At 38.4% G+C, this 22,459-nt stretch overlaps 2 protein-coding genes across 4 annotated transcripts; one reads left to right on the plus strand and one right to left on the minus strand.

The window, feature by feature from the left end:
* The first annotated feature begins 886 nt into the window (after positions 1-886).
* LOC114151191 (fibropellin-1) lies at positions 887-14,263 on the plus strand. 2 transcript variants are annotated; one of them, XM_028028237.1, is made up of 22 exons: positions 887-1,052; positions 2,158-2,298; positions 2,808-2,874; positions 3,811-3,984; positions 4,400-4,525; positions 4,684-4,824; positions 5,000-5,125; positions 6,204-6,326; positions 6,529-6,651; positions 6,755-6,877; positions 8,195-8,317; positions 8,644-8,766; positions 9,647-9,772; positions 10,247-10,375; positions 10,485-10,577; positions 11,318-11,413; positions 11,600-11,695; positions 11,862-11,957; positions 12,523-12,624; positions 13,031-13,136; positions 13,592-13,708; positions 13,928-14,263. In XM_028028237.1, exons 2-22 carry the CDS (start codon positions 2,167-2,169, stop codon positions 14,004-14,006), a joined length of 2,421 nt encoding a protein of 806 aa, XP_027884038.1. In that variant the 5' UTR covers positions 887-1,052; positions 2,158-2,166; the 3' UTR covers positions 14,007-14,263. The 2 variants fall into 2 exon arrangements, with proteins under 2 accessions (XP_027884038.1, XP_027884039.1); XM_028028238.1 differs by having other exon boundaries at positions 888-1,052; positions 3,814-3,984.
* Positions 14,264-15,955: 1,692 nt separating this feature from the next.
* Positions 15,956-21,956, minus strand: LOC114151192 (ubiquitin carboxyl-terminal hydrolase 37-like). Of its 2 annotated transcripts, none has more exons than XM_028028241.1 (17): positions 20,726-21,956; positions 20,511-20,566; positions 20,243-20,303; positions 20,065-20,135; positions 19,836-19,967; positions 19,563-19,667; positions 19,259-19,346; positions 18,873-19,084; positions 18,608-18,739; positions 17,458-17,581; positions 17,205-17,356; positions 17,012-17,111; positions 16,852-16,928; positions 16,636-16,729; positions 16,442-16,502; positions 16,200-16,357; positions 15,956-16,051 (listed from the first exon to the last, which is right to left on the minus strand). In XM_028028241.1, exons 1-17 carry the CDS (start codon positions 20,753-20,755, stop codon positions 16,037-16,039), a joined length of 1,668 nt encoding a protein of 555 aa, XP_027884042.1. In that variant the 5' UTR covers positions 20,756-21,956; the 3' UTR covers positions 15,956-16,036. The 2 variants fall into 2 exon arrangements, with proteins under 2 accessions (XP_027884042.1, XP_027884041.1); XM_028028240.1 differs by having other exon boundaries at positions 16,606-16,729.
* Between the last annotated feature and the right edge of the window lie 503 nt (positions 21,957-22,459).

The following is a 22,459-nucleotide window of genomic DNA, read 5'->3' on the forward strand; positions in this document are numbered from 1 at the left end:
AAGTACAGATCAAACAATGCACCCAACTGGCATGTTATGCGTGCATAAGTATCGGGGGGGAAAGCACACACACACAGTAGGAACAACAAAATGCAAGAGGTTCTGAACACAGGCAAAGACTGATCATAAAAAGTGAGAACGAGAAGGTCCAACTACTTCTTGACAGCAGGAAATTGAAATATAAGGAAGAAATGAACTAAGAGAGATACTTTATGACCAGAAGTGCTAAATTGAAGATGGGGCACATGGGAGCAGGAAATGAAACCTCAGCTATTCAACTTTTAGTTTGAATTTCTCTGCAAAAGTGGCTGTCTTCTAGAGAACCGCTACTTATATTTCTGACCATGACCTTTGTCCATTTTACAAGCTGTTCCAAACACAAAAAGACTTAATCGTATGTTTTCAACAAGCCTTTAGAGCTCCTTGTGTAGGGAAGAGTGAATGCCTCACATGCAAATGGTAAAAGGAAACACATTAAGAGAATTTTGACAGAAAAAAAAACCCTTTTTAAGCTCTTTAGGACACAAATTATTGAGAAAGTTTTGACATGCTTGCTTAAAAATGTGTTTATTTTCTGTAAATATTTAAAATATAGACATTTGTTGACGGGTGAATATTTGACCAGATGTAAAATCTCTGAAAGTAATGTCCTGACTTGATTCTGACCACTGGTCGTTTCTAATGCTTGGAGCTATTTCCAGTTAAATGACATTAAAACACGTTATTGTATTATACTTTGAGAGATTGCTGTCATATTTCCTAACATAAATCTGCCTCGGGAACAAAATTGTGTGCTTATTGTAGAGGCCTCGTCTTGTTTCCGGCTCGTTGTTTGTGGTGTTTGGGGATTAGTGGAATGGGAAGTGCGGAGCTCCGACACAGGATGTGGAGTCACTGCTGGATTGCATCGCCTCCCCCCTCTTTTTATGATTCTGACATAGAGAGAGAAGCCTGGCGTGCAGCTGCAGGATCCCTCATCTGAAGAGATCGAAGTAGGCTACGGATCGCGCATTTTTCGGCGTCTTTGGGAAACACATAATCCGGGTACAACGGTGAGTTGGTTGAAGAGCTCTGCCTCGCATCGCATCAACACTCCACAGAACTCGTTTATTCCCAGTTAACATGACATGTTTATGCTGTTTTGTGGCGTAACTTTTCACTTAGACCGTAAAATGTAACGCACAGTTTCAACTCAAAATATAAGTTGAAGAGCTTTGCATTTTTTTCAAAAGTGAAGAAAATATCATTTAATTTGACTAATTATGTAAACAAACACGCCTCTGACAAAACTCCAGAGTCATATAGAAGCTATTTGTTAATTGTATTTGTGTCCACATAAAATGATACTGTAATTATGTTGGTTGTGGTAGGAGAGTTGCAAACTTCAAATCAAAAGTTTCATAATCTTAAAATGTCAACAGTGACATAATATAATCAATGCTTTCTTTTTAAAAACGTGTCATCAGGGAACTGAGAACCCGATATCCATAGTGAAAATAACCAACTACAGGTGGCCAAAACATTGTGATCCATGTATCAAAACTGGATAGTTTGAAATTGAATATAATTAGAAGTGAGACACAGTTTCAGGTTTATTTCTCTTTTCTTGGCTTTCTAATTCCAGAACAGACACATTGTTACAGCAGATATTCTTTCTCTATTTTTATTAGTTCTTTGACCACGTTTGTATTTGTTGTCCTTCCTTTGACTAATTTTTAAAGTGCCTTGTTCAAGTTCTGATATTTCTGAATACGTAAGTTTACATTGACTGATTGTCTCATCAAATAACCTCTAACTGTCTCAACTGTGAGGTTGACAATTCACTTACACATGAAGATTTGATTTAAATTGTCCACATTGGTAACTTTTCTAAAGGTTTTTCAGTTTAGCAGAGATTAATGTGCTTCAGTGGCAACCAGGGGTGGGAAAAAAAACAGACTAATAATTTTAAAGTGGCTGCAGCTCAAGCATATGTGATACTAATAGGTTTCCTATGCTTTGTGCAGCCTCAGAAGGAGAGGTGGGGGGTAATAACAGGCTGCTTAAATCCTTCATGCCTTTCATGCCTAAACATGCATTGAATATACTGTTTCTCTGTTGTCTGACTTACTGGAAAGTCATTTGCAGCTCTAAAAATTAGCTGATTTCCTGATGTAGTTTCAGGCGATGACCCACCTCTGGACCCTTGTGTCAGCGTTGCTGCTGCTGATTTTGCTAGTGACTGGAATTCTGAGCAACCATGAAGAAAATGACAATGAAGTCCTCAAACAACTTGAGGCCAAACTCAACAGGAGCCAGGTCTGTCAGTGGTTTATCTTCTGTTTGAGATGTGTGGAGCTTTTTTGTTTTGTTTGCTTGATCTATAAAAAGTGAAGGGATGGGAGGGAGCATTATGTAAAATTGTCTTTTTTGAGCTTTATATCATAATCCCTTGTCAAAAACATACTTGCACTGTTGCCTTGATTTTTTTTGTTTATGTTTGAGGAATCCAGGATTCTCCAATGGCAGCCATTCGGGGGATGCCTAAACGCTTGCTCATACAAGCACCTCCTATTTCTATAAAGCTCCTCCTCTATGCCGTCCTCACTCAGTTCCTCCAAACTAGTGGCAGCAGCAATTAGCAATTTATCTGTATTTGTTTTTTTATTTCACTTTTTTGTCCTTCCTGTTTTCAGCTTTTCAATCACCTTGGTCAACAATTCGTCTTGGTATATGTAATAGAAAGAAGACTTACACAGTGAAACGGATTTCTTTTAGGCTTAATGCTTTGAATAAACCTTGTACATTTTTGCATTTTTGTGTTTCAGAGTCCAGAAATTGAGAATGCAATCAGAAATATCACAGAAGTGATGGAGAGTCATACAGCAACCACATGTAGGTTTTCTACATGTGTTCTGTGGATTGTGCTGTAGTTCTTTTGTTTGTTTGTTTTTGTAGTACAATTGAAAATACATTTAAAACCTTGAGCTTTTTCAAATTTAGTTAGTGTACAACAGCAACCCTCAATATGTTTTGTCATAAAAAAAGAGAAATATGACATTCATTTATATTTAATACTTTTTGCCACTGTGTTTTGATGGAATCAAAGATAAGGTTCTTTGGGTAAATATGGACAAAGCTGATAGAGAGCTTTGGTACACCTAGAGATTAAAAATGTTCCCAAGTGTTTTTTGTAAAACAAATCATTGTGATTCAGATTGGATGGAGGGACATCAGTTTTTAGTTTCTCCATATATTTGATTGACTACAGGTCCAGACTTTGACTAGGCTATTATAACACTGGAACTTCTAACACTGGAGCTTTGATCTAAGCTATTTCATTGTAGTTCTGGCTGTGTGTTTAGCATCATTCTCCCGGTGGAAGGTGAAGCTTCCTTCCAGTCTCAAGTCTTTTGCAGTCTCTAACAGGTTTTCATCCAGGATTGGTCTACATTTCACTCCATCCTTCCACATATAACTGAGCAACAATAGGTTAACCATTTAATATGAATTAAATTCAATTGGGCTACATTTCATTGAGATTCATTGAATTCAATGAGAAAGTGTGTCCAAACTTTTGGTCTGTACTGTAAGTGTAAAAGGTTGCCGTGTACAACTACACACCCCTTTCTCAGCATTTTTGAAAAACATTTACTGTTTTGTTTTTTTTTACTGCCGTGTCACAGTTCTGTACTACTTGCTTCTGATCTGTCAAATAGAATCCCGATAAAATACATTAAAGATTGCAGTTGTAACACCACAAATTGTGGAAAAAGTTCAAGGATTATAAATACTTTTACAAATGACTGTGTTGCTTTCTTTCTACATAAGCAGCTCCAACGATTACGACGTCTCGGCCGAGCCCCACTCTTGCTCGGTGTCTAGGAAACCAGGTGACGCAGGGGGGCAGCACTGGTTGTGGCTGTCCATCCGGGACAGTGCGGAACGGTGACAACTGTACTTGTCCTGTAGGATTCGCTCTGCACGGAGCAGCCGAATGTAAAGGTGAGACATGGGCAGACTTACAAGCATGGAGCGATGATGTAAGATGATGTTTGTGGTTCTGGAAATCCAGGGAAGTCTCTGTGGATGTTGTGAAATTGTCCTCAAGTGTAGAATGGTAGGCAGGTTTGTGCGAACAATGGAGGAATTTTTCAAGACTGCTTTCTATAAAATAAGAATCCCTTCCTGGAACAGATGAATACAATACATTTATGGAAATCATCAACTTATAATCTGCTACAGGAAAGAAAAATGACAAATTCTGAAAAAGTGGAGCTATTTTAAGGAAGTAGAAGAATCAATCTTCCACCTGACTCTGTTAGACTCTATTTTAAAAAAATAAGTTTATGCTCTTACCTCTTCCACATCATGTCACATTTGATCGTGTATCTTCCTCTCATCTGTCTCCATTCACCAGATGTTAATGAGTGTGATGGAGCAGGACCCGGACCATGTGGTCCCCATGCCAGCTGTACTAATAGCCCTGGCTCATACTCATGTTCCTGTCTCCGTGGCTACCTGATGGGTTCTGGAGGGTGCCAGGGTTTGTCTGCCTCCATAAATGTGTGTATGTGTGTGTGTGTGTGGGCGTGCGCGGGGGTGTGTGTGCGTGTGCAGCAGAGAGAGAGCTATGTATATTTTAATAAAGATAGAGCTTGCGTGTCATGATTATAAAGAATATCTCCTTTGGATTTTTTACAGACATAGATGAATGTGCTCTGGCTGCAGTCACGGGCTTGCAGGCCTGTCAGGAAGGGGCTGAATGCACAAACACCCCTGGTTCCTTCACCTGCTCGTGCCCAGTGGGACATGTAAGGGCTTTGAATGAACAAGGCTGTGTAGGTAAAGTTCATTTTGGGATGTGATACAAACGCTGCCTTCGTAATAAAACAATAAATAAAAAATGTGAAAGATTCCTGCATAGCGTGGCCCTGAATGACTGAATAATCATGAATAACCCTCTTGATTGTGGCCCTCCACCCTAACGTGGACAGCTGTTGATTTTCGTCCTGTGTAGATGTAGATGAGTGCAGCTTTGAGGAGCTGTGTCGCCGTGAACTGGGAAACATATGTGTGAACACTCCCGGCAGCTTTCTGTGCCAGTGCCAGCAGGGCTTTAGAACCGAGGCCTCTGCCTGTGTTGGTAAGTCTTTTATTAAGTATCACTGGAACAGACTCATATTTAGATCTGAGTCGATGCTTTCAGTATCCAGGTATAATTCTCCTGAAAGTGAGGGGTATTTAGCTTCAAGCTGCTGCTGTGCTGCCAACCTGCTCTTTAGTACTTTGTTATTACCTGCTTTTACTGCTTTTATCCAGCCTATAATGAAAGTAAGAAATGTTCAGTTCGTTTATATGCTGTTGTTTTCTGCATATAGTTTTTTTTATTTTTTGTAAATTATAAAATCGGACAAAGATAGTCTGAGTAGACACAAAAAGTGGTCTTAAATGAGTTCATGTATCGATAAAAAAAAAGAGATATCCAAAGCAGCCTGACTCACAAGCTACAACTTGTGATTATTTCATGGTGCTTCCTATCTGATTAAGAGTTGAAAGCACTTCTAGCACAGAGGAAGTTGGTATATTTCATAGATTTTTAATCTAATCCTATTAGATGTCTTCCAAAAGAGCGTCAGTCACATAGAGAGCATCACCAGCTGCAGGATGCTTTTCTTTCAGACTTTAAAACATAGTGGCTGCACAGAGTCCATGGGAGGTTATGACTGATTTCAATTTGTGTATCACAACATAAACACAGTAAAGCTTTCTGGCTTTATAAGTTGAAATCCTTAATACTGACTTCTGGTGTCGATTTCCACCCACTTCCTCTGATTTACTGAAAAAGGGCATTACAGTTAAAATGACTTTCAAATGAAGTTTGTGCAGCTTTGCCTAAAGCAGCAAAAAAAACAAACATAATGATACATAGGAAGAATAAATACAGAAATGTTCATACAAACAAGATTAACAAGAATAATAGACCATCTTGGACAATGTTGTCATAGTGAAGCTTTTTTCTAGTGACAGATTTACAACTATTAAATCTGCCTAATCACAGCCCTGATTGAGGTAAAGTGGGTTTCAACACAATTTGTAATGTGACTTCTTTGTGTAAATAATGCATTTTTTAACTTGGCTGTAAAATATTTAAGAGGAAATCTCATCAGCTGTGAAAAAAAAACAACAAAAAACTATTGTATGTCACTTTTCTCCTGTCCCAGATGTGGATGAGTGTATAGAGAGTCCCGAGTTGTGCGAAGGTCAGGGTGTGTGTGAGAACACGCTTGGGAGCTACAAGTGTATTTGTCGACCCGGTTACCAGGGAAACGGCACACACTGCGAAGGTAAGCAATTAGTGCTGACGTCTCTCTGTGGAAAACTCTGTTTCGCGACGACGGGGTCAGCTTCCTTGTGTGCGCGGGTTTTAATGCCTGCTGTTATGCCTTCCATTAAAATTATCCCGGGCGGCAGAATGGCTATGGAACAGAAATGGATTGAGCTTTAGATACTGCTTTGCAAAAAAAAAAAAAAAAAATCTCCTCCTAGATGAGAACGAGTGTGCATCAGGCATTCACAGGTGTGACACCAACGCTCAATGTGGCAACATCATCGGTTCGTACTTCTGCCAGTGTTACCAGGGCTTTAATGGAGACGGGCATGCTTGCTTTGGTGGGTAAGAGTTATTTATCTGCATGCTTTACCACAAACATGGCTGAAAATTTGCTAACCGCAGTTGAGCATGGAAGTCCTTCAAGTTTCTCCTTATTTGCAGATGTTGATGAGTGCCTTCTTAACAATGGGCACTGTGAACACAACTGCACCAATGAATTAGGAACGTACAGCTGTCAGTGTGCTGCGGGCTACCAGCTGGACCAGGGTGGACATAACTGCACAGGTAATTATTTTGGAAGAAAAATGTTGATCAGAAAAGAAAAAAAAAACACTGCCAGGTCCACACTAACTCCAACAATTATGAGTCTAGGTACTTCCACATTAGAAACGTAAAACTGTGGTCAAAAAAAGAAAGGCGGCAAGTCATCCACATAAAAAAATCTGCTGACACCTCAATGTGTTTGAAAGTTGTCCAAGCCTAACTTATAATGTGTTTTTTCAGACTAAATTATTTGGATAGACTAAATTAGACTAACATTATTTTGAAGATGTCCAAACATTTCAGAAGATAAGTGGTGATCGGAGATTTTATTTCCTGCAGAAACTAGTTTTTCTGCAGTGCTATTTCTGGCATGTGCAGGAGGAACAAGTGGAAACTTGGTTTTCGGATGTTTTTTTATTTTATGGCCATACGCTACAACAGTGCTGTGCTATGGACGTCATATAGTGTAACGGTAAGGCGGTCACCGCACATAAAGGGACGATAATCCTCAACTCGACCATCGTGGGTTTGATTCACAGCCTTGAGACCTTGACCTCTTCCAGTCTGCTCTTTCTCCTCATTTCCTGTCTGTTAACTGTCAGGAAAGGCCACTAGTACCAAAAATCTTGAAAAACAAATTGCTATTCTAATAATATTTTGTTAGAACACATATATTAATATTTTTTCCCTTTCTTGGTCAAGCTGAAACTCTGGGCATCAAGTACGTTGTTTCCACATGTTTTTGTACTTTTATAAACGACTTCCAAATCTTGACACCCCATACTTCCCATACTTGGTATTTTCAGCCTGTAAGTAAATAAATAGCCAGTGAATAATGTCTCGTAAAGTGCAGTGATGTGTCGCTTTCCATCAAACAAGAAAGATAAGGAGGTAAACACTGAATACTAACAGTAAACCTTCAAATTCATATTGTGATCTCTGTTTATAAAAGCTGAGGAAGAACAAATAATTGTGGCAGCCTCTTTCAGCAGTCAGTAATGTGTTTGTAAAGAGAAAAGCTTACCTGAATTTGGCAAATAAAACTGAAATACCCACAAATTTGGCCGTCTACCAGCAACACTGCTAGTTAATTGAATACAATTTGCCTCTCCAGCAAGAATTAAACTGTGATTTCACCCAAATTACATGACAGCATAAGGCAGCAGAGAAATCAAGCCTCCGCTGACCTTTTGCATCAATCCTAAATATGCATCAATCACTTCATCCAAACTTGTAAAATCTCAAACATCTGTTGTCTAATTAAAGTCTAAATGAGCTCTTGGATGTTGTGTTATGTTTGTGGCGAAGGAGTTATCTAAATGTCTCTGATCCTCCCAGATGTGGACGAGTGTTCAGCTCCAAATGGGACCTGTCAGCACATTTGCGTCAACACTATAGGCTCTTTCCGGTGCTCCTGTAAACCGGGCTACCAGCTGCACATTGATGGCCGCACCTGCGTAGGTCAGTAACCTGCAGGCACTCATTCACTTAATGCAGCAGTTTGCACACTCGTTTTCAGTCATTTAAAGCAGCTCAGTTTCAGCAATTTACCAGCATTCACAACAGGGGGGGAAAAACTGCTATGAATATGTAATCTGTTTTTTGTTTTTTTTATGTGTTTGCCAGACAGGATGTTTGCATGCCTGGACATAACTGAGAGTCCTGAGGACACATTTTAAAAGATTAGTAGATAAAGAAAAATAAACCATCATTCTGATGTACAGAAGCAAGGCTTGAATGCCTAAAGGTTAATAACGTTGACAACTTTCCCCTCTGTTTGCACGCAGATGTCGACGAATGTAAACTGCAGAATGGCGGATGCTCTCATGCCTGTACCAACTCTCCTGGGGGATTCACCTGCCACTGCCCGCGTCCTCTGTTGTTGGATACTGACAACCTCACTTGCACTAGTGGGTTCCCTAACATGTGACTAATATTGGTTGTTAATGTGTGAAGTGACCTGCCAGGTTGTCTACTGATGTTAAGGAGGACGTACATAAATCAAATTTACACATCCTAGGGATTTTCTTGCAGCTATCATCCTCCTAGACTTAAAGTGTGTGTTATATAATTTTCAAAAATTTTTCTTCTCAATTGTATGAGGGAATAGAGACCCAACAGACCGGCACCCCTACCAGAGATTTAAAAGCACTCTTAGGACTTTTCTTTTCTATAAAAGAACTGTTTTGCCACTTCACCTCAACATTGTAGATGTACATATATTTATACTGTGAGGTTTTTGTGGATTTAAGTGCAAGAGCCAATTAAAAGATAAGGTGGTAAACACCTGCAAAAATTATATTATTTATTCCATTATTCTTACAATCAGATGTCCCAGTATCGCCACATTTATTTATTAATACTGTTTTAAACAGCATGCATGGCTATCTTTTAAGAGCTGGAATTAAAATTAAAGAAAATATTTACAAGAGTATTTATTAATACCACATGGCAATAATAAAATGCAGAAATATCAACTGTGAGGGCAGCAAAGAGGATTTCTGAGGAAACAGAAAATTCCCTGATACTGACCTACAGTATCTCCTATTGAATTGAGAAAGGATATGCCTACAGAGAAAACTGATTCAGTATTATCCATAAAGCCTCTTCCTGTCCCTCATACTACCTTTGTCCTTGAAAAGTAAATATCTCTGGACTCGTGGGTAAAACCACTTTGTAATGCTCCATTACTGAACCAGGTTTAAACTGATATCTTGTCTTAAATACATTTTTCTGTGGACCATAAGGCACTAGGGTATTTAAAGCTCCTGTTCTTTTTGACATGAATAGATGCTACCTCTTGTCTGCTAAGAAATGGAGGTTGCAACCATGTATGTTCCCTGAGAGCTGAGGGCGACATCCAGTGTAGCTGTCGCGCAGGTTGGAAGCTGGGAGACGACCTCAAGAGCTGCATTGGTGAGACTTCAACTTTGCTTTTGTAAAGGTTTTAGGATATCCTATTAAACCATATTTATGCAAGAAACTCTGTTAGTTGATTTGATTTTAATCACGCCACTACAATCCTGAATTTCCTCAAATTTCACCATCTGTTGAAAGCTTCCTCCAATTGCAATCTCTTTTAAACATTTACTGCTGTCAGCTTTCAGCTAAAAGCATAATAAAAGTTGGACTGGTTTCACAGACCGGTATCAAACGCTCATTCTTTTTGCACTTGCCAGTATGAAGGTGCTCTCTAAATCAAATTACAGCAGCTGGGAGAAGGGAAGTGCTCAAAGTTAATGCTATCAAATCTTAATAAGTTCTGCTGTTGCCAAGTTTTATGCACTATGTTTCCATCCAAATTTGTTTTCTCGCTTTATCTCAAAAGTGTTTTCCAGAATTCAATTTGCAGGCTTTTAAACTGTCTCCCCATCTGTCCCTCCCAATGAGACGCGAACGAGTGCGGAGACTTTACAAACGGAGGCTGTGAGCAGCTTTGTGTGAACCACCCCGGCGGGTTTAACTGCACCTGCAAGGAGGGGTACGAGGTCCGAGCTGATGACCCCACCAGGTGTCGACGTGAGTCAAACACCCTCGCACACCAACGAGAAAAAATCTCATTAATATGTTTGGTGATAGCACCTCTTTTATACCCAACCTGAGTTAATGCGGGTCTTATCTGGTCCAGCTGTGTGTGACCCACCATGTCAGAACTACGGAGTGTGTGTGGGGCCAAACAGCTGCGACTGTCCTCCAGGCTACCCTGGTGTGGGGTGCTCAGGTACAAACCTTAATGTAAATGATTATACATAGAGGGATGCTGGTCATTTTGCCTCTTCGCTATTTCATGATTTTGCAGCTTTGGTTGTTTTGTACCCAGATATATACTAAACAAGCTGCCATTTCATACCTGCTTTGACAGTTGGTGAGCTAAAAGACTTTTCAATATCTGTAAGAAAAGGCGATTCCTTGATTCAAATTAACCTTTAAATTGCTTCATGTTATTTTGGTTTAATTAGAGTTTCATTAGATTTTAAAAGTCAACTTGCCTGAAGAGGGACAAGAGCAACAATCAATAAATTTCTTTATACAGTCAGATTAAAAGGGATTTTGATCCTATTTCTGATTATTTAAGTGGGAAATTCATAAAAACAATTATCAAAAGCAATAAACTAATAATCACTGGTTTAAGCACAAGTAGACTCAAAATTATTCACGCTCCCTGGCACATTTAGGTTTGATGTGATCCTTTAAATTGACCAAGATGTTTCTGCTGACTTTGTTGAACGTTTACAGACTTTCTGGTTAAATTTATCTGGAAAAGACACTTAAGTCAGCAAAATAGCCACATGCTGTGAAAAATATGGTTTTATAACCCATGGTAAGGTTCAGTTCATCCCAAAACTATTCCTACCCTTGGCAGATTAAGGTGTAAAGTAATCATCTAACCCAAAACTGTGTTAAAAACTGTGAAAGTATAAATTAGGGGCGTAATAAATCCTTGTTGGTTGTTTGTTTCAGCCATTTGCTCTCCACCCTGTGCCCATGGAGGAACCTGCATGCGCTGGAACATGTGCTTGTGTCCTTCTGGGTGGACAGGAGAAGGCTGCCACACAGGTACTATGTCTTATTTCATCAGTAGGAGCATGAATCAGCTTGTGAGAGTCGACCTATTCTCTGTAACTTTGCATAGTAGATAACACATGCTTGGAAATGAGTTGTTTTGATTTGCATTGTTCCAGTTTTGTGTACTATATCTGTAACTGTTTAGGTTTAAAATTTTTTTTATCTCTCCATGCTTAGCTGTGTGTGAGCTGCCGTGTGCAAACGGCGGCCGCTGTGTAGGCCCTGGTACCTGCCAGTGCTCCTCTGATTACACGGGCCCCCAGTGCCTGTTGCGTGAGTGAAATCACAACAAAACATCTGAGTGACATTTTTTTTTTACTACTTTAGCAACTATAAAAACATAAAGTAGAAACATGAAAACAGTTCATTTAAAGACGGCAGACTGAATCAGATGTAAGCAGTATTGTATTTGTAAGAGGTTTCTTTGTGTGTTTCGCAGCACTGTGCACTCCAGCCTGTCAGAATGGGGGAAGATGTGTGGATGTTAACAAATGCACGTGTGTTGCTGGATGGCAAGGAGCTCGATGCCAGATTGGTAAAACAATGAAAATGTTCAATCTCTATTAAGTTCATTATAGCTTGTGTATCTATTTTAATTTAGTAAGCTCTTTAAATCAACAATATCATTGCAAATGCTAAACCAAGTATTTTATGCACACACACACACACACACACACACACACACCAACACACCCCACACGTTTGCAAAAGAAAAAAAGAAGGAAAAAGAATAATATTTTTTTAGGATGTAGAGTCTGTATGGAGCACCAAAGTTTTTGCTGTAATTAGTTAAATTAATTAAAAGTTAATTAAACCTGCTGCTGATTTATAATAGGGATTCAGGGTATAATCAAGCAAGAGAACTGTTGCATTGCTTATTAAAAAAAAATAGTAATAAAGCCAGAATGCAGTTCCTCATCCCCCGAGGTCGTGTTACCTCAGAGAAAACACACACGAGTTTACGGGCCACTTGGAATTGCTCCGCTATTTGTTCAATGTCTTTTTCTGGTCACTGAGTCTCACTGACAGGTACAGAGATGAGCCATGTTGAACTGAATTAGTCTAGACGTCTGTAGTCCTCTGTTTTCTGTCTCCATCAGAGTCAATCCAGTGTCAAAAGCCTTGCAGGAACGGAGGAGTGTGTGTGGGCCTTAACCGATGCCGCTGTGCCAAAGGATTCACTGGCGGTCTCTGTGAAACAGGTTTGCCAATAACTTTCAAATCCATATGCATGGGCGGCCAAAGTTATGAGGAGAATACTAAATCAACTGTATCTAATTGGTTCCTTGGATCTATTTCATTTTAAAACGTTCACAGTTTTAATTTAACAATGAATTAGAAATCACTTTATGCTATAGCCATATTGAAATAGGATCACATTTGCTTGATCTGTGGTCTGCAGTGCTGAAGCTGCAAGTGGCTCTTTGGTTCACTTAATGTGTTGAAAAATGAAATATTGCACTGTCTTGTTTGTTTCGTTCATTTACTTTGTCCCCACCATAAAAAGAAGACACTGGTCCAACCCTATTAAATTTGGTCTAGACTGTTGATGGATACAAAGGAAAAACAGATGTTTTCTCTTAGTAATACTGTGGGATGTCACTGTAGCTGTAACAACACGATGTGTCCCACCTTGTCAACATGGAGCCACCTGCAGCCCGCACAACACCTGTACCTGTCCAGAAGGCACCGCAGGCCTGCGCTGTGAGAGACTGTAAGTGTAAAAATGAACATAATCTAACATGCGTAGAAAATCTAACATCAGCTTTCCTTCAAGTTCCTGTTTTTCTGGCTAGTCAGCATCAAGTACTCAGATTTGATAATGACATACGAGTCTCATTGTGAATAAAATATTGACTAGCTAGTTTGTTTTTACCAGGATTCAACAGTATGAATGTGGTGAACATTTAGACTTTTATATTTTAACATATCAAGTCAGAGATCAAAAATCTGAGAAGTTAGAAGTGATTTTCAAGTAAATACATGTATGTTTTGTATAAAACATTGTAGATTGTTGCTGTACTAAATAATAAGTTCTAAAGTTGTGAGTTTTGGCTTCTCCACATAGTCCTGCTTAATGACAAAGATTTGGTGACTTTATGAAGTGAGGATGAATAATTGCTCTGCTGCTTGCAGTAGATACTCTAATAAATAATCTGTGTGTCGTAGGACATGTCCTGTGGTCACCACGGTGGTCAGCACAGCCCGTGCTGTGAGGAAAGCTGTTAGGGAGAGCTATGTTGACCGCTGTGGACCCCTGGGAGTTCAGCTTTGCACTAAATACAGGTCAGTTGCCACTCAGGTGTGCTTTATGTTATTCTGGAAATAAGATGTTTTTAAAGAAATAAACATGTTATGTAAGTCTTTTTAGAGTTCTTTTTTTAGTACAAAGCAAATCTGTGTGTGTGAGTTGAAAGGAAACATTTTTAAACAATGTTAGATTCAAATCAGAATGAAAGCATCCACAGTGCTGTGGCCTTTTCTGCCCTGTGATTATGTTTGCAGGATGAACCAGGCTCGTGTGTACCTGCAGGCCTACAGGGTTGGCTACAAACTCCAGTGTCCTGTGAAGAAGAACACATAATCTGTGCAGGATACAGGAAAAGACGCATAACATCTGCAGCAAAAAGTATGTTGGGGGAAGAAAAACCACCTGGACTGAATTCAGACAATCTCAGAACTGGGAACAACTGTGGGAGCCGCTGTTTAGCTTCACTGTTGAAATAAAAGAGCCGTGTCTGATGGAAATGCTGCTCTTTTCATGTCATTTTGGTTGATTAAGAGACACATCTGTAAATCTACATTTAAAAAAAACAATCATGACTTTCTTAAAATTTGAAATGGGCTATCAATTCATCATTTTTAATGATTTGCTTTCAAATGGCAGTAAATTTGTAAATATTTTTTAGAAAATTCAAATTGTCAGTATGCAGGTGGAAATCAATTGTCAGCTTCAAATAAAATCACCGAAGCTCACTTATGCTTTATATTCAGTCGCAGATTTTAAAATAGACATATAAAGGATTTGCTCTTAGGTGTTAGTGGTTACTTAGCAACTGTGGGAAGGTTTTTTTTTTTCTTCACACATCAACTCAAAAATTCATTCACAGCTACTGAGCAACTCAAAGAATTTACGCAAGCTTTTGTGTGGTGCCAACCCAAGCCTCCTTATCAGGCTGTGAGGGTCCAATCTCCCCTGAATGTAGCAGGCTCTCCTGTCTCCCACCAAGAAGCTGCCGCACAGAGTGTTGCTTGATTGCACAGGATGTGGGGAAAACTGGCACTCAGCTGGTGTGAGGAATTATTGGCAGATGAGACGGCGTCAGCTCTGTATGCTTATAGTTTAAAAAAAACTCCAAAGCAGAGCATTGCATCTTTTTTATTATGTGATTTTTATATCATGTCGCTTTGTTGCTGGAGTTATTACTGCAGCTTTAGTCCATTGCATTCTCCTCTTAGCGGACATGAAAAAGGTGAAGTGCTGCATCAAGGAGGTAAGAAAAGAAGAAATACTTCACCTGACCAGGTTTTCCCTGAGGTCCAGACACTTTTCTGACACGGAGCAATGATGGTCACCTTGAGTTCTCATCATTATGGCGATAGAGCAATCAGCAACTAATCTGAAAGGAATGATGACCCCTTGATCCTCGTAATCTGACGTCTCCTGGGATTGTCTGTGATTGCAGACAGTTTTCACAGTAAGTTAGCGTGCAGATTGAAAGAAATGCTTGTATTAATTACAGAGGTTACAAAGCACATCAGAACAAAGCTTCAAAGCTGCAACATTCAAATGATACCTAGGATATTTGGGAAAATACTCTGTAGACTGTTGACTTGAGACAGTTCGAACTTTTAGCAGCTGTGCAACCCATTTAATCTGCCATGAGACAATGTTTGAAATGTAAACAAACATCATTCCAACAGTCAAATAAAGTGTTGATAGTGTGAAAGTCTGAGGCTGCTTTAATAATTAACTTGGTCTACTTAATAGGCTATGAAGCAAGAGAGGGATTCAAAGCACACCACCAGTTCTTCATCTGAACACATTCCAAAAGAAGAAAAAAATAAATGAGGGTTTTGGAGTGGCCTAGTCAAAGGCCACTCTAACAACATTGAGTTAAACTAATTCTGCAATGAAGAGCGGCCTACAGTGATGTAAAAGTCTAATTATAATAAGTTGTTGCCTGGTGGTTGTTGCCATCAAGGGGTTCACAACCAGCTATTAAGCTTGTAGGAAGCATAGAGCCAGGTTCGTTAGGATAACCTTTCTCCCTTAATCAGTAAAATTGTGATTTACAGGCCTGCATAAACTAACTATGTTTAAAAAATGCCTCTTTTTGAAAAAGCGGCATTCAAGATTGCCTTCATTGTCGCACCTTTTAAACCTATGTATTATTTATTGACATGTGAAACCCCAGAGTGACTTAAGATAGTCAGAGTTCTTAGGTGCTGAACACTGAGAATCCATTATGTGGTGTGTATCTCCACTTTCGCTTTATATTAATAGAATAGAAGGAAAAAATGCACATTGTGGGTACTTAAGATGCAGTTTAATAGTATTCAAAGAATACAGGAGTTGCTGCCAGGTCCATTGCAGCCCTGGTCATAGGCCTTTTATCTCTTCAAGGGCTGGAAAAAGAATACAAATACATTCATATTTCTTGCTTTTAAGTACATTGCACATCTGCATAAGCATCTATAAATAGTGCTAGTTAATAATGAGATGATGGCAGGAAACTGTAGCTGATAAACAGTACTTAAGGAATCAGTTTCTTACTAGCTTTTCATAGAAGAGCAGGAAAGCGGTTCGCTCCCGCCACCAGCAGACCTCTTCTCCTGTTGTCTGGCTGACATGCTCGTCATCGTACATCAGCCAAGAGTCGTCTATAATGTCCATATTCTGCCTCCTGTGAATGCCGTCGCAGATGTAATGGCCTGAAAGAAAAGGGCAAACTTTTCAGCCTCGAGAGAAAAACCTGCAAATGTGGCAGAAGACCAAAGCCTCAGATAAACACTTACCGCTGTCAGCTTTGGACCCTATGTGGCTGACGATGCTCACCAAAAAATAATAAGTCGCTGTCTACAAAATATCAAAGTGCTTAAATAAACTTCAAGGTCATGCATCGATACATAATTTCTGCCACCTGCTCCTTAATGTGCGTCCGCATTTCAAATTTCCTTACATGTTTTGTGGCTGTGAATTCTTCTCTCACCATAAGTTCTCTCGACAGAATGATGGGCTTTCTTATCTTCTTCACTGCATTTGACCTGGTGAATTTAAAGCGCTTCAGGTGCAGGATCAGCACGCTGAGAGGATGAAGAAATAGATTAGAGATGATTAAATCTCAAACTGAAATGGAAAAGAAAGAAAAAATGCTCCTCCTGGAACAGCTGGTTGGCACTGATTGCAGCGTGGTTGTGTAACCTACTTTGGAAGAGTGAGGAATGAGCTCTGCACTGATGAGTCCTTCGCTCCACAATGGCATATGTGTTCTATATGGTCCTCCTACATAAGAAAATAGAAATTTACTTAAATCGCTCATAAATTAGCCAACATTTTGACATATAAAATGCAATATGTGCACGTGCCCTGAGGTACTCCTGTAGACACTGGTTCACTGATCCTCGTGGGACAAGATCCAGACTGAGGCTGACAAAGTCTTCCACTGTGTGAGTCTGATCACCGCATCTGAAACAGACAATGGACTTAAAAAAACAACCGTAGTTATTTTACTTCTTTGAGACGTTACAAGTCAAAAGTGCAACTGGAGTGCATTCATACCCCATGCAGGTTCTGGTGCTCATCATCTGCAGTGCAATGTGTTCAGCGACAGGGCATTTGTAGGTCAAGCCCAAGTTTGCCGCTCTCAGATGCATTTCTTGTGACAGGGACCTCATTATGTCCAGAACACAGATGAGGAACTCGGAGGCATCCTACTCGGAAACCCAAAGAAATGGTTCAAACCATGTCTTCTGAACCAAAGCATTAAAAGATTGACACTCTGCCGGCTATTATGAATCAGTATTACACTAACTTTCTGTCCGTCATCATCAAAATTTGAATTAAACCCAGCGACGGTCTTTTTAAAGAAGGACAGAACCGCTTTTTTCTCCTCTTTCATGTTGGAGAAGCAGGAGACTTCAGTATCCAGAATTGCTCTGGTGAGAATAGATGTAAAGAGTTTTTTTTTAATTGATTTAAAATAAATACACCATCCCTTACCCCACTGAACATCTTATTGTCACAGTAATTAACAACCAGTTTCAATTCAACTTATATCAGTGTCTAAGTATCCATCCCCCTTTGAAATTTTTCACAGCTCTCTTGTATTATAAAGCAACCTTCTATGAGTTTTAGTGCAAAGCATTGAATAATTGTAAAATAGAAGGAGAATCAAACATGTTTTTTAAATTTTTCTCAAATAAAAATTTGTAAAAGTATGTCATGCAGTTATATTGAGCACCATGGTTTAGTACTTTGTGGAACAATTTTGGTAAAATTAGAGCTGCAATTCTTTTGGGGGTATTTCTCCATCAGCTTGACACATCTCAAGTCTTATGTCTTTGTCCATTCTTTGTGCAACATAGCTCAGACTCAGTTAGTTGTTTATTTCCATCAATGAGCAACATCCTTGTCCCTTCTTAAGAAAAACATCCCCATAGAAAGATGCTGCTGCCACCATGTTTGTGTCTGGGGTTATTTCGGATGATGTGCTGCATTAGATTTCACCACATATTGTGTTGCTGGTTAAAACGTTTAATAATAATTAATTTCTGACCAGAGTGCAGTGGGCTTGGGACAAACTTTTAATGGGACCTTCTAAGGCTGCCTGTCTCCAGTTCTTGGAAGCCTTTAAAATAGAGTTGAATTTACAAAGACGATTTACACACTGGTGGATTATTACTAATTAGGTGACCTTCAAAGGCAGCTAGTTGCTATGGATTTCATTTAGGGTTGAGTGCGAACAATGTATATATTTCCCTCAAATTCTCAATTATGTACTTGTGTTGGCTCAGCACAAAAAAAACCATACAATACACCGAATACACGTGGTATTTGTAATGTGACAAATTGTCAGAAATGTTAAGGGGTATGAATATTATTGGAAGTGTATGTACATAAATCTGCACAGTTCTCAACATTTTAGACATTTGTAATCTGTTAGCGTCTGTGATTTTCTGGACCTGAAGAGCTCGGCTTGGGGGTCAGAACTCCACACAGGTAGCTGGTTGTGCAGTTCTTGAACGAAGCATGTCAGGGTGAGAAGGCTTTGCAGGATAGAGTTAATGTAGCAAGTCAGTCCCAAGTTGGGTAACCTTAAAACACAAAACAAGACAAAGAAGCAGAGTAAGGCCGCGGAGTTCATTTTCAGCATATAGAACGGTAGTGTTAGAGGAGAGCTTTTAGTAAACTTTCATCATATTTTTTGATACTTGTGCTTATGCCTACCCAAGGCAGTCTAAATCCTCATTTGGTACAGTTTCTCTGATCCCTAAATATAGATTCAGGTTGTTGTAGCTCTTGGAGTCAGGGATAAAAGTGTTGAACTCAGGTGAGACTTGTGGCTGAATTTCATTAACCTCAGTAACCGAGACATCTGTGACGGATGCAGGGGAAGGCCCAGGCCATTTCACTTCTACGCTCTCAATTGAAGAGACTCTCTTTATTGATGGAGAAAAACAATAAAATAGTTATATGCAGTAAAAACTGAACAAGCTGTAATGTTTCCTGTGTTAGTCACGCCATCTTCAATAAGTGCGATTAACAATTGGCTTTGCTAAGTATATTCTAATATAAAACGAATGTTCCTCAATAGAACCAGGTGGCACATTCACCTTTGTGTCATTCTCAGTTTCTCTTGATACCCTAGAAGGATGCGTCTTTCTCCTAAAGTCACGTTTTGGTACTTCCCTGATTTTGTCTCTTCACATTAAAAAAAAGATATAAATTTAAACATTAGACTATTAGAATTAGAATGTTAGACAATATGTTATATATAACATTTATATATAATATATATTATACATTATATATAACTTATATAATATATATTGCAATATTATATATACCGTATATAATATATATCTAAATATGTATATATAATTGCAAATGAAGTATTTATGTTAAACTAGACATCACTGGTGTTTTGGTATTGCAGTGTGGATGTCTCTTTCTGTGTAATTTGCAGGAGAACCACCCAGATCCTCATCTTCACTACTTTCCAGTTCCTTAGTGGATTTTGTTCTGGTGAAGAAAATATACAAAAAACTGAGTATGTCCAGAGACCAAGATGCAAAGTTGTCAGTTCAATCTGAGGATGATTGAAAATAACTCAACATCAATTGAGCATTTTTTTTCAAGTTTCCTTTAAATTAATTGAAACAGGAGAAAATAACATAAAGAGATTCATACTTTTTTTTGGCGAAGACTGATTGGACTGAATCTGGAGTGTCGTCCTCATTATAAGTAGATATAGGACTGTCAGAAGAAGGAGAAATCCAGACCCCAGAACTAACTTCTGCATCCTGTGAGTTTGTGCTGAAGCTAGTGACAAAAGGAAACATGATTCAGCATACACAGCTATAGCACCAACAGAACTACAGATGATTAAAAATAAAACTTGATTGAAATTGTATTTTACCTCTTTTCTCTCACTGAGGCTGAAGAAATTGAAAACTGGACAACATCTTGTTTGAAATGGGTCTTTTTTTTCTTTAGAACACACACATGAACTTCGTCAGACAGTGCTGAGTCTCATAACTTACAACCACTTTTGTGGGATGTATACTTATTTAACAAATTTGCTGTAGTAAACATACCTTCTTATAAGGAACACAGAGCCACCAGGAGGTTTTAGGAAATCGTGCATTTGTCTGCAAGCTAATATTAGCAATAAAATGTTAAATAGGTGAATATATTGGTCTGTTAAGAACAATGGGCGGTGAATTTCATATTTTAATTACAAAATTGAACAAGCCAAGATGATCATAAAATGCTAAAAGTATTTTTTTTATTAACAGGAAAATGAAATAACATGAAAAATCATCAGAGCGTGAGCGAGGATTGTAATAATACATTAAATACTACCTTTTCTGCAGAGAAGGGATTTTATGATCTCGACATACATCCGTTTGACATTTTTTCTGTTTAAAAGTTGCAAAAACAAGCTTGTAACTAGGATAATCTTATCTTTTCAGAAAAAAGTTGCAACAAGTACAAATACATTAAGATCAATTCAAGTGTAAATCACAGGGATTTAAGTCAAATCAGCAGATAACAAACACCTGGAATCAGGTCTGTACCTTCCGTTGTTTAAAAGGGAAGCAAAACATCTTCGCACTCTGTGCTGTTGAGCAACATAATTAGTAACTCATGATCAATTCAAGCAAGTACTTCTCTATTATGCGATGTCAAAAGAGAGTTTGCAAATATCTGTTTAGACATTCATGGACTGCAGAATATTCACCACAGTGACATCATGTGGAATCTCTCCAGACCAGTTCAAAAATAAACACATATTGTCAACAGTTCCTCCTCATTTAGTCATTTAGTGGTCTTGCTTGCTTTTGTAATCAATATTTTATTAATCTGACTAAATCTATGGTGCATTTCCACTTTCATTAATGGGCATACACTGGACAAACAGAACTGGTATAATTTTGGGCTTCATTCGAATGACCAACAGTGCTGAATTTGTGTTATTCCATACTTGGATGGTTGGGATTTATAAGCACTTCATTTAGGTGAAAATTGGTTTATTTGGCAGTAATTGCCTAAATAGATTACCAAGGATAATTTCAGCTGTTGCAGATTTTTTTGCAAAAAGGGCCAACGTATGCTTTTCAATATCTGCTTTTAGGTATGGAAAAGGGTAAAGGTAGCAAGTACTCGCTCTTTCAGGGCTAAAATAATAATATGAGGACATACTAAAAACATCCGACTCTTATTGAGGGGGATGTAGCAGGTTTAGTGAGTCAGTCTGAATCAGTTTGGGAATTTCAATAAAAGCAATCTTGAAGCTGCTTCACTTACCAGGGTCAGTAACCATGGCAACATATGCAGTTTTTAGACTGCTGGGTCTAAAACACACCATTTTAGGTCATTTTGCTAATTCAGAGCTGGGCTAAATCTATATGTATTCATCCGTTGGTGGTATTACACAACACATGCTGGACAGAGCCAGCATGTTGTGCTAGTCTCATTGTTTTTGCATGAAAAGTTAAAGGCAAAAAAAAGAGGACTGAAAAGAATGAGCTTGCTCAGGATTTATAAATGGATCGAATGTGAAATTGTTTCAATGGATTACAAAGCACTTAAGGAATTTTGGCCTAAATATATTTCAGAGGTACTGGTCAGGTAAAAAATAAATGTAGATCATTGAGATTATCAGATACCTGCTCACTCAGTGTTTCCTGGACCATAATTATACATAATTAGTACCATTTATTATGTGTTTATATTTCCACATAATGTTACTTTTATATGGCACTTAAAGATTTATTTTCTAAAATCAAAATTTCCAAAGCATTATGTGTTTCTAATGAGTTTTATTGCCTGCTTTTTCTTTTAAAGCACCATGAATTACCCTGAACAAAGCTTAAAACATAAACTAAAATTAAATAAAATAAAATAAATTTGAATTAAATTAAATGGAGAACAGATGTTGATGTAGTAAAGTAGTGGATTCAGTTCAAAGTAAAGCAAGTACATTTTTAATATCTTCTGGGAGGAGAACAGTAGAGCATCAAATCACAACAAGCAAGCAATTTAAAACTGCAAAACCAAAATAAGCAAAATACACTGTATTAATAGGAATAATTAATGAATGTTGATTCCTTTCGATTTGTTGCAATGAAGCAGCTATGCAAACCTTTTCTGTACTGCCATTGTAGGAGCTATTTCTCCATTATTTTCAGTTAAAGTTTAGAATGTAGATTATTTAGTTTATTTTTTTTGTTTTGTAGTTGATTTATAATTAGAATGTTTATTTTGTTGTTTCTAAATAAGTTTTTGGTTAGCAATTCACTTAATTAGTT

The sequence above is a fragment of the Xiphophorus couchianus genome, chromosome 9 (assembly GCF_001444195.1).
Source record: "Xiphophorus couchianus chromosome 9, X_couchianus-1.0, whole genome shotgun sequence".
Lineage (NCBI taxonomy): Eukaryota > Metazoa > Chordata > Actinopteri > Cyprinodontiformes > Poeciliidae > Xiphophorus > Xiphophorus couchianus.

Bases quoted from the DNA above. Each gene is read 5' to 3' on its own strand.
- LOC114151192 (XM_028028240.1), bottom strand. From the start codon at position 20,755: ATGTTTTGCTTCCCTTTTAAACAACGGAAG. The intron at 17,582-18,607 runs GTCCAGAAAATC...TATTCTCACCAG, and splicing joins CCCCAAGCCGAGCTCTTCAG to AGCAATTCTGGATACTGAAG. The intron at 17,112-17,204 runs GTATGAATGCAC...TGTCTGTTTCAG, and splicing joins AGCACCAGAACCTGCATGGG to ATGCGGTGATCAGACTCACA.
- LOC114151191 (XM_028028237.1), top strand. From the start codon at position 2,167: ATGACCCACCTCTGGACCCTTGTGTCAGCGTTGCTGCTGCTGATTTTG. The intron at 6,327-6,528 runs GTAAGCAATTAG...ATCTCCTCCTAG, and splicing joins AAACGGCACACACTGCGAAG to ATGAGAACGAGTGTGCATCA. The intron at 6,878-8,194 runs GTAATTATTTTG...TGATCCTCCCAG, and splicing joins GGGTGGACATAACTGCACAG to ATGTGGACGAGTGTTCAGCT.